Here is a 12,447-nt window from a genome sequence, read left to right as displayed (position 1 = left end):
ATTTTTCTGTGATCCCAGGACACTTGAATAGGTTAAATTCAATATAAAAACTTATAAATAAAAATTCAAACAAAAGCTATAAAAAGATTAAAAAATCACATACTAAACTCAACATAAGTCTTTGCAGATCTCAAAGAATCAAATGTAATCAGAGAACTTCTGTTTCTTAAAGATGAAGATTGGACATCCAAAGGTTTCAGATGTGTATCTATCTCATGTGTCTTAGTTCTATTTTTCTAAAAAAAAAAATTCACACAAAAACATATATATATTTTTATATATTTTACAAGTAAATATAAAATAGAAATGAAGATGTCATACCAATACTATTATAAATAAAACACAAAATTTAAAGTTGATATTGGTAAGTAGAAAAAGTTGTGAATTTAAAGAAAAATGGATAAAAAGAAAACCTTTTCCCATGGATTTTCAAAAAGTTTCTCAATTACATTGATAAATTAAAGACATTTAAAATTATTATTCAAACAAAAATTATTTTACATAAGACATTGTTTTATGTTTAAGGGAGGCTGAATTAAAGACATTTTGCAAGCCATCAAATTTCTTTAAACTTTTATAAAAATTCTAATCAAAACTTATAACTTTAATAATGATAAAAATTGTTTTCCCGAATAATACAATGCATAATAGAAATTAACCTCACAAAGGATATATATTTAAAATGACTCTCACTAACTAACTCCACTACTGACTTCTGCATTTAAAAAAGTTTTATACAACATTTATAGGATATTCCATGTAAAAACCCTATGTTTTTGACATTATCAATTTTTATTTATGTTAAAAAGCTAAACTAGAAAATATTTAACTAAAAAATAATCAACTAAAAAAAATCAGGAAAATGAATTTAATCAATTCTTTTTATTTTAAAAAGAAGAATCTATTAGCTACAATTAACATTATTAAGATAAGATAGTTAAAAAAATAATTCAAAAAAATTAAATAAATAATTATATAATCATAAAACGAGCTGCATAAAATTTTAATCGAGTTAAGCTTAAGAACACAAAAAATTTTAAAAAATACATATTTAATATTTAAAGGGATCCCAAACCTCAGAGACATCTTGTGTTCATATTAAAGAGAATGATAAAAAAAATGTTGGGTCTAAATCTTTTTGTTAAAATAAAAGAATAAATGCATACCAAGAAAAACTAACTTATTTAATTTAGTCAAAGCTCGCCTTCTCCATTTTGTTGTAAGCCAAAAACTCAGCGCAATCTACAGACTTGATAATTTAATCAAGCGCGTTTTATTTCTAAAAGTTTCAGAACATGATGTCATTGATTTTTTTTGTTTGTGTAAAAGATTGACTATCAGAACAAACAAAAAAGTCAATGAACCCATGTACTAAAACTCTTAGGAATAAAAAGGCTTGAATAAATTATCAAGCCTGTAGATTGTGGCGTGTATTATAACTGACTTTTTGTTCTACAACAAAACGAAGAAGGCGAGCTTTAACTAAAAAAAAAAAGATAGTTTGTCTTGGTATGCATTTATTCTTTTATTTTAATCAAAAAAATTTAGCCAAAACATTTTTTTTTATCATTCTCTTTAATATGAACACAACATGGCTCAGAGGTTTGGGATCCCTTTAAAGTGTCCTCCTTTGGCTTGATAGCAAAGAAGAACTTGTCTCAATTTATTCAACGAATTTCATGCACATCTTATGTGGCACTTTTAAGCAGTATTCGTTAAGAAGTTCAAATGTTTCAAATACTCAGTTGATTGAATTTGATGGTTTACGAATTGAGTGTCCATCTATGACTAAATATTTTCTATTGGGTTGATATCCGGTGATCTAGGGCACCAAGGCAACAAATTGATCTTCTTTGTGGTCTGTCTTCTTGGAAGATGTATTGCTTGGTTCTTTCGTACAATTGCCTTGTCCATGGAATCAAGCATGTCTCAAGTGTCTTTGTAATTATTGGTTGATACGGCTATTATACAGCTTACAAAAACCAAGGCCTTTGTGGGAAAAATATCCCAATATGCCTACTGAGCCTCCACCACCTTGTCGTCTTACTTGTAAATAGTGCTCGCAATATTTCTCAGTTGCAAATCTTTTAACGTATATTCTTCCTTTGCGGTTCACAACCTGAAACTTGATTCGTCGCTCCAAATCACTTTTGCCCAATTTTTAACTGCCCAATGCAATCGCAAAATTCTTTGCACCATTTTCATCTTTTGTGTCAGTCCATGATTGACACGATAGACTTTCTTATTGCAATGTAAACTTTGCTTACATTTCGATTATGAAAGGATTGGTTGAATATTTGAGCTAGCTTTTTGTTGCTGAGCCTTATATTTTTCCTACTGGTTCTGAATATGCTGCTTTTGTCACTGTCACTAAGTTTCGGTGGTCTTCCAGAACGAGGCATGTCAATGTTACCTGTTAGTTCCCAGGTTTTCACTGTTTTTCACTGTGGCGTAATTCAGAAACACCCATAAGTTAACTAATTTCAATGTTGTTATGATTCTTTGATTTGAGCAGTCCAATAATTTGCCATTTGATGCTCTGACACTGCTCATCTACCCATTTGCAAGCGAGTTGAAATTTAAAATATTGCGGTTTTTCTTTAGATAATTTTTTGCAATTAAAGTATTTTTTTGTAATTTTAAAATTATTTTTTTATTTTCATATTTATAATTTATATCGGTAATTAAGTATAATAATTAGTTATCGAGTGTGAAAAATATATAATTAATTAACTTGATTAAACTTTTATGCCATCAGTAAAATACATTGTATAACATTAAATTAGTTTTACAGAAGTAGTGTGGTATATGGGATTTTTTTTTGTCTAATTTTTCAATACAAACATAAATAGCAAAACACAAAAAAAATAAACTAAAAATCTATATCTGTTAAACTTTAATGTTAAATAAAAGAAGAATTTGCAAGTTTGAGTATCCAACTCCTTACGATTTATTAAATATTCAGTTTTCAATTTTGCTCATTTATCCAGGCATTTTATGGCATAAAATGTATAGGTAATTTATTTATAATTTAATTAGTTGTATGCTAAATTTAAGTTGTAAAAATTTGTTTTTGAGGGCAATATTAAATTTATATATTAATGCTAATTTTTTGTTTTTGGGTTATTTTTCTAAAATTTTTTGGAGACCTCAGACCACAAACTAGCAATATTAGTTTTATTAAAAATATTTTGTTAAAAAAGATTATTTTTAAGTATAAACTTATTTTTTGATCAAAACTTATTAGACTTTAATCAAAACTTATTAGACTTTAATCAAAACTTATTAGCTTTTAATCGAAATACAATGGTGGCTTTTGTATCTTTTCTAAATACAACTTTCATTTCATAATATTTCAACTTCTCTTTGGAATGAGTAATATAGTAAATATAAATTTCCTGTTAGTGTACTGGAATATTTACTCTATTAATTAATGAATATATGATCATTATTATTTGTAAATAAAATTAATTTTAATTACCTTTCAACCATGTAAAATAGGAGGTTGTATAATAAGACACATCCAAACAAACAAAGTGTATAATAAAATTTTTATAAACTAAATAAATGCTGTTTATAAAAAACATAAATTTCATTTAGTTTTTTTTTAATTTAATTCATATGATTTTAAAAAATTTTGAAATCTTTTTCAGAAGCCAACATTAGTCGATTGCCACAAGAAAGAATAAACCAGAAAACAAGAAAAGTCCTTAATACCCATTGACATTTTTAAGTCAAGAAAACCAGAGTTATTTTGGAGAGCTGGTTTATTTAATTTTGGAAAATTATTTACAATAGTTTGCCATCACTATAGACTCAATAGTATACTCTATTAGAGGATACTTTGGAATTGCATTTTAATGATTTAAAAAGCATGGAAATAGAAAGAAAATTATGAAAGTCTATTAATCTAAAAAAAAAAATTCAAATAAAGCATGTAATCAAAATAAAAATAATAAAAAAGGAAAATCTTTTTAAAAATATTAAAAACAACAGTTTTTTTAACAAATTTCTTGAACTTTGATTTAAAGTTAACAAAAACTCTACTTTTTTAGAACCACAAATTGCTTGCCACAAAAAATTAAAGTATAATATTTGTCACCAGGAAATTAAAGTCACATTTTATGTAAGTTTTGTTGTCCATCAAAATGCAGCCATTTAATTTTGTCAAAACATGGATGTAAAGATTTTTGTTAGAATGATTTGGGTATTTAAAACTTTTTAGCTTTTTCTCTATTTTTTTTAAAGCTTATCTATTAGACAAGCCTGGATTTCTCTATCAGACAAACCTGGATTTCTTTCAAAAGTTTTTGAGACTTGTTTGTAGTTCCAAGATTTTCTTTACAAGTGTTAAAGACTTTCCCCCAATTTTCAACTTGTTTTGATGACATTTTAATAAATTACAATTTGAATTTTTTTTCAGTTTTCAACAATTACTATCATTACTTAACTAAAATATTATATTTTTTTATTATGTGTTATTAATTAATTTTGAATGTGGCTTTCCATTTTCTTTTCTTTTTTTTGATCTTGTGCTTAAATAATATCTTAAAGCTTATTATAAATAATATAAATAGTGTAAACAGTATTAATAATTTAATAGTATAAATGCTCTTTTCAAGAAGACAATATAAATCTTTTTATTAGTTCCAAAGCATTGGTGTGCAAGAAAAAAAACTAGAGGATCAAAAATTTTTAGAGCATGAAGGGACAGATACAGTAAAAGGATGCAATTTTGCTGAATGACGAGTCAACCAAGAATGAGTTTTATAAAGTTTGCTTTGACTAAAACTACAAAGTTAGTTTTGTGAAAGTTAGAAAATAAAATAACTAAACAAATTGTTTAGTAATTTATGAAGAAAAAAAACAATTATAAAGAATTTCTAAATTTCTTATAAAAATTGAACAAATTATAAAATCTGCAGACTGCATCAAAAAAGCGAAGGACTAAAATAGATAATGGAAGCTTTGACTAAAACTACATAGTTTTTCTTGATATATTTTCATTATTTTGTATTAAAAAAGTTCTGTCAAAACATTCTTTTTAAACATTCTCTTTAATATGAACACAGCTTGTCTCTTGGAACCTCTTCAAAAATGAGAATGCTTATGTATAAAATTTTAGGTTGATACCTCATTTTATTCATTAAATATAGCTATTTATTGACAAAAATCATGCTGCAAAAATTATGAATTAGCATAAATTAGAAAATAAATTTTTTAAAAAATTTTTTAAGTGTAACCAATTAAAATGTAACGTAACGAAACTAAATCTAGATTTGAGACGTAAAATATCTCGATTGGTTACGCTTAAAAAAAAAAAAAGATGTTATGTAATGTAAAAAAATTTGTATTTATAACAATTGTTTAATAACAATATTATTTATAAATAATATTGTTAATAAAACAATTTTGTTAAATACCGTAACTCATTGATGAGTTACAGAGCACTTGTCGAGACATTTGTAATTTAAAAATATTTTTTCAAAAATTACTAATTATCATTGTTTATTTCTAATGTAAAATATATTTTTCTTAATTAGTTACTTTATTTTTTTTTTTTGTAACTAATTTGTCACAAAAAAAATAAAATTTCAACTTCCAAAGTTACACCTCAATTGCTTTTTATTTTAAACTTCTAAAAGTGCAATATTGAAAAAGTGTTAACTGAGAAGTAATGTAACATTTAAAAAATCTATATTTGAGATGTATCTAGATTTTCTTATGCTACATTACATTTTTTTTTTTTTTGTCAATAATATAAGCATAATACTTTACCAGTTTTTATAAACTAACAAGCAAAAGTGTATATAAAATGCCAACCTTACCTATGTTTTAATATTATTAATCAAATACATTAATTAGTTGTAACTGATTAATTGTGTATTTGCACATTCCAACATCCAGTGCAATATCTGTCCCCTTTTTTTAAGCTATCTTACCAATTTTTTTTTTGTCTTTCACAGTTAGAGATTTATATATATATATATATATATATATATATATATATATATATATATATATATATATATATATATATATATATATATACACATATATACATATATATATATATATATACATACATATATATATATATATATATATACATATATATACATACATATATATTAGAGATGGGAAACAAACCGAACTGAACCCGAACTTTAAAACTGTTGGGAATGAACCGAATCAAACCAACTGTCCTTACCCTAACCAAGTCAAATAGAGGCTTGAAAAAGTGAAAATTTTGCAATTCGCACATCATTACAATACATAACATGATACATAACATGATACATAACATAATACATAACCTAATGCATAACATACCACGAGTTTAGAATTATTTTGTTCTATCTCTAATTTCAAGTGTTGGAAGAAAATGAGTTAGTAATTTTAGTAAGTAATAATTACTTTTAAAATATATTTTATTTTTAAATTTTTTTCTAAACAATTTGGTTAAATCAAAATTATTTAAAGTATAAGTTATTATTTCTTTAAAAACTAAGCTAAAATTTTAGGTAATTTTTACTTTTAGAAAAAAATCAAAAATTTTCTCCCAACGCTTAAAATGGGAAATAAAACAAAATAATTCTAACCTCGCGATAAGTTTACAATTTAAAACATTACTAACCAAAACGGAAATGTTGTTTCTAAACATTTGAAATATTGAGGTGTTGTTAATGTTCTGAGTTTTCATTCATATCAAATAATGATTGCAATAATTACATAATATTTTAGTAATAATGAGTAACAGTAAATTAACTTGTAAATTGACTAAAAAACTGTTGGAGAAATTGATAACAGACAGAGCGGCTCGCTTAGTACCTGCATCATGGACAAAGAGTGAATGCTGGACACGCTTCCGTTGTGTTGAAGTTGGGGATGAGGTTTGTCGCTAGACTTACTGCATATATAATTATTTAGTTTTATAAATATTTCATTAAATCAATAATCACCTGCATCTCTCAGGCATTGCATATTGCACACAATGCCAAACTAAGCAGCATTCAGGTTTGATAATTGAATATTAAATGCTAAATAGAGTCAATTGAACTTAGTTACAATACATTTTATTTTTATTTTGTATAACTGTGAGTAATCATGTTATGATCAACAGGTTGTCAAGGAGTTTGCCATTTGTAAGCAGTATGGATTATGGTTGTCAGTGCCAATTGGTCATACTACAACTTTACAAAGACATAATACATCACACATCAATAAGATCAAATTTGAACCTGGACAATTAAAAATGACAAGCTTTTTACCTAAAAAGACAGAGGTTAGTAAATATAGTTAGCGGATCTTGCTTTTTTCTATTTACCGTTTTAACTTTTCACTTGCTTCACTTTGTTACTTGCTACCATTGATAGCAAAATATATTTGTTACAAGTTGTTAGCAATATTTTAGAATTACAATGTTTTTTGTAGTACAAAACAAAAGCCATTATATATTGCTATGTATTTAATGTCTATTGTTTATTGCTTTATACTTTACAGGTTCCTAAACACATATGTGAAAATGCTCAACGTACAGCCCTATACATGATTGCAAAAGACATTCAGCCATTCTCATGTGTTCAGGATGATGGGTTCCGTCACTTTGCTCAAACAATGATTGATATTGGATCGAAGTATAGAACAATGCAACTTGAGGATATTTTGTGTGATCGAACAATGCTGTCTAAGGCACTACTACCAAAGTTATACAACAAATGTGTTCGAAAGCGAACTTGAAAAACGAACTTGCTGGGGTTACACATAATGCAATAACAACTGATCACTGGACCGATGACATTCTAAAATACTCTTATCAGACTTTTACAGCACATTACATTAACAGCAGTTATTGCCTTATAAGTAAGTGTATTAGATTGTTTGAGTTTAGTAAGTGGCATTGCCGTAAAAACAAAGACAGCTGAAATACTTAAAAAACTTTTCCCTCAGACTATAAAAAGTGACAATTTGGTATTTGTGACTGATAATGGGAGTAATATGAAGTCGGCTTATTGCAACAATGTTAAACTTAGCTGTGCAACTTATAATCTGAATTTAGCTGTTGAAAAGGCTTTGAAATCCCCTGGTGCTAATTTATTTCATGAAATGATCAAGACTTCATAGGAAATGGTGGGCTACTTTAAACATAGTGGGAAAAACCAGGAACTAAATCATACTCTCAAACAGGATGTTGCAACACGTTGGAACAGTCAATTTTTTCTTTTGCAATCATTGTCATGCCAGTTAGATCATGTCAAGCCAATTCTTGCTGATTCAAAGCAGTTTGATAAACTTGAGCAACTGAACAACGTTAATGAAAAATTGTTGCATGAGGTCGTAGAATTTTTGCATACTGTACAATTAAGGCTACTGTACAATTGTCCATGACAATGTGCCGATGTCCCCTGATGTATGGCCAATGCTACTTTGTCTTCGGTTAGTTTGTAAGATGGTTCAGACAGCGACAGTATGCATGATTTGAAGGCAGCTTTTCTGTCCAGCTTGAATGAAAAGTATATTATTCATCCTTTGCACAAGCTATCAACACTTATTGTTCCTTCTTACAAATACTTGTCACACAAGACATGAACTTGACAAATACTTGGCGCTGCCCGTGACAGCGTGTGATGCATTGCAATTCTGGTAAGACAATGACCGTGAACATAAGCTTCCGACGATGGCGTTGATTGGTAGAAAGATGTTGGCTAATCCTGCTACAAGTACTGCCAGTGAAAGAGTGTTTTCAGTGTGTGGGGTGATGATGAGTGAGCGCAGGGCTCGCCTAAAACCAGAAACATTGGAAATGCTGATATTTCTCAAATACAACATGCAGCCCTGATTACTAGAATGACAGTAGGCTACTTAAGCTACCGCTATTTGTGTTCAGAAAGTTGATGCTTTAATGTTTTGTGCACTTTAACTGCAGTTATTAGCAACTGCATTGTTTTTTGAACTTTTGAAGTTGCAGTATAAAAATATTTCAAGTTATTTGCAATGCTTTAACTACTTAATATTACTTTAATTTATTTGTGTTTTATCATTGTGGATGTAAAGCTTTGTAACTAATAAAAAAACAGTTGTGTTGATACCGAACCGAACCTTAACTGTGCTTAAGACCGAACTTGAACATTAGATATAACCGAAACAAACTGGACCCGAACTTTAAAAAAAGGGTTCGATTCCCATCTCTAATATATATACATATATATATATATATATATATATATATATATATATATATATATATATATATATATATATATATATATATATATATATATATATATATATATACACATATATATACATATATATACATATATATACATACATATACATACAGAGTTGTTACGACATAATATGTCTGGCAGATCTGTCGACATATTTTCAGACATATTTTCTGCCGACATAAAATATGTCCCACATATTTTCGATTGACATATTTTGACATAATTTTATGTCTGAATTATTTTCTAATGACATAAAATATGTCAGACATATTTTCTATCGACATATTTTGACATAATTTTATGTCTGAATTATTTTCTGCTGACATGAAATGTCAGATATTTTCTATCGACATATTTTGACATAATTTTATGTCTGAATGATTTTCTGCTGACATAAAATATGTCAGACATATTTTCTATTGACATATTTTGACATAATTTTATGTCTGAATGATTTTCTGCTGACATAAAATATGTCAGACATATTTTCTGTCGACATATTTTGATAATTTTATGTCTGAATTATTTTCTGCTGACATAAAATATGTCAGACATATTTTCTATCGACATAATTTGACATAATTTTATGTCTGAATGATTTTCTGCTGACATAAAATATGTCAGACATATTTTCTGTCGACATATTTTGACATAATTTTATGTCTGAATTATTTTCTGCTGACATAAAATATGTCAGACATTTTTTCTATCGACATAATTTGACATAATTTTATGTCTGAATGATTTTCTGCTGACATAAAATATGTCAGACATATTTTCTATCGACATATTTTGACATAATTTTATATCTGAATTATTTGCTGTTTGATATTCTTGAAGAAAAAATCAATCTAACAAATTTATTGTGCATTTCAACTTAATTTACAGAGTTAAGTGAAAATAGTTTAACAAATTTGTTGCTTTTTTGCAATCAATTATAATTGAAGGTCAACACAAAAATTTTTTTTTTTCTGGTGCCGAGCAAACAATTTGTTTTTTGGATTGCATTTCACATTTTGATTTCAAATATGCAACTCATTTTTTACCATCACGTCAAGTTGTAAAGATATTTGGGTTCAGATCTTTAATATTTGGGGTAAAGTCCCTAATATTGTCAAAAGTATGTCAACTTGGTTCTCAAAAAAAGCGTATTTTAGAAGATAGTATAGAGATTTTAAAAAACATAAAAATTTTTCCTTAAAATTTTTTGGCAAAAAAATTATTTAAAAAAATGCTAAAGACTCTTAAAAAAATGTCAACAAAATGTTTTTCAGCAATAACACAAAAAATACTTACTTTTTATTACAAATGAATAACATCTTTAAAATCTCTATGAAAATACGCTTCTTTTGAGACTCAGGTTGACATACTTTTGAACAACTTTTTTTTGACAATATTAGGGACCCAAATATCTTTACAACTTGACGTGATGGTAAAAAATGAGTTGCATATTTGAAATCAAAATAAGAAATCCTACATAAAAAACAAATTGTTTTCTTGGCACCAGAAAAAAATTTTGTTTTTGTTGACCTGTGTTATGGTTCATAAAACATTTATTTTAAATCCTATAAGCAAACATCTTTTGTTTCATAAAGGTCTTTTTCTGCCCTTTTTAGCGATGTATCATTTGATAGTATTGACAAAGTATTTTTAGCGATGTATCATTTGAGAGTATCGACAAGTATTGATGCATCATTTGATAGTATTTGATAGTATTGATTTGTATGGATTAGAATGTAAAAACCATCTCAAGCTGAGTTTTTATTACTGAAAATGGTTTTTATTAATGACTAAACTTAAAATTATTCGCTTGATTAAAATAATATTAAAAAAAAAACATTTTAAATTATTTTTAACTAATAGTTGATTCATTCAATAAATTATATTCCTAATTTTTGACTTTAAATCGTAAGGAAAACAAAAAAAATAATTATTCCAATATATATTTCATTCAAAACATTTTATGCAAGTTTATGGCAGTTAATTATGCTGTTATAATGCAATTGTCAATTATTTTATTGTTAAATAAATCATAACTATTATAACTAAAAGTATATTATTCGTAATTAGTTATAAATTTTTACCGGTTAGTCTTCTTAATAAGAATTTAATGAGATGAATATAACTTTTGTGAAATATTTCAAATTCTTCAGCTTAAATGAATTTAATTTGGCACGAATTTTTTGAAATTTTGTGAACCGTTTTTTTCATAGAATCTTTTGAATTCAATTTTTCATAATGAAATCTTTTTCAGGATCAACTAATAATTAAAAATAACTAAAAAAGTTTTTTTATTATTATTATTATTTTAATCAAAGAAATAATTTTAAGTTTAATCATACTAATAAAAACCACTTTCAGTAATAAAAACTGAGCTTGAGATGGTTTTTACATTCTAATAAGGGAAAGCGCCAATACTAATCAATACTATCAAATACTATCAAATGATGCCTCAATACTAGTCAATATTAGTCAATACTATCAAATGTCAAAATTAGTCAATACTATCAATGTCAATATTAGTCATAATCAATAAATAAGTCATAATCAATAAATAAGTCAATAAATGCCAATATTAGTCAATACTATCAAATGATATATCGCTAAAAAGGGCAGAAAAAGACCTTTATGAAACAACTGATGTTTGCTTACAGGGTTTAAAGTAAAAGTTTTATGAAGCATAATTGATTGCAAAAAAGCACCAAATTTGTTAAACTATTTTCACTTAACTCTGTAAATTAAGTTGAAATGCACAATAAATTTGTTAGATTGATTTTTTCTTCAAGAATATCAAGCAGCAAATAATTCAGATATAAAATTATGTCAAATTATGTCGATAGAAAATATGTCTGACATATTTTATGTCAGCAGAAAATAATTCAGACATAAAATTATGTCAAAATATGTCAATAGAAAATATGTTTGACATATTTTATGTCAGCAGAAAATAATTCAGACATAAAATTATGTCAAAATATGTCAATGGAAAATATGTCAGACATATTTTATGTCAGCAGAAAATAATTCAGACATAAAAATATGTCAAAATATGACAATGGAAAATATGTCTGACATATTTTTTATGTCGGCAAAAAATATGTCTCAGACATATTTGACAGATAACAACCCTATACATACATACATACATGTATACATATATATATATATACATATATATATATATATATATATATATATATATATATATATATATATA

The 12,447-nt window shown here is 26.4% G+C and overlaps 1 protein-coding gene across 2 annotated transcripts in view; it reads right to left on the bottom strand.

The window, feature by feature from the left end:
- Positions 1 to 12,447, bottom strand: part of LOC100201859 (uncharacterized) — a 48,866-nt gene that overhangs the window by 21,699 nt on the left and 14,720 nt on the right. For both annotated transcript variants that reach the window (XM_065813532.1, XM_065813533.1), the window contains one exon: positions 104 to 236. In XM_065813532.1, coding sequence (XP_065669604.1) covers positions 104 to 236 — 133 coding nt within the window. The remainder of the gene's footprint in view (positions 1 to 103; positions 237 to 12,447) is intronic.

This window comes from Hydra vulgaris, chromosome 12 (assembly GCF_038396675.1).
Source record: "Hydra vulgaris chromosome 12, alternate assembly HydraT2T_AEP".
NCBI classification, from domain to species: domain Eukaryota; kingdom Metazoa; phylum Cnidaria; class Hydrozoa; order Anthoathecata; family Hydridae; genus Hydra; species Hydra vulgaris.
This window is presented reverse-complemented; position numbering and strand designations above follow the sequence as displayed.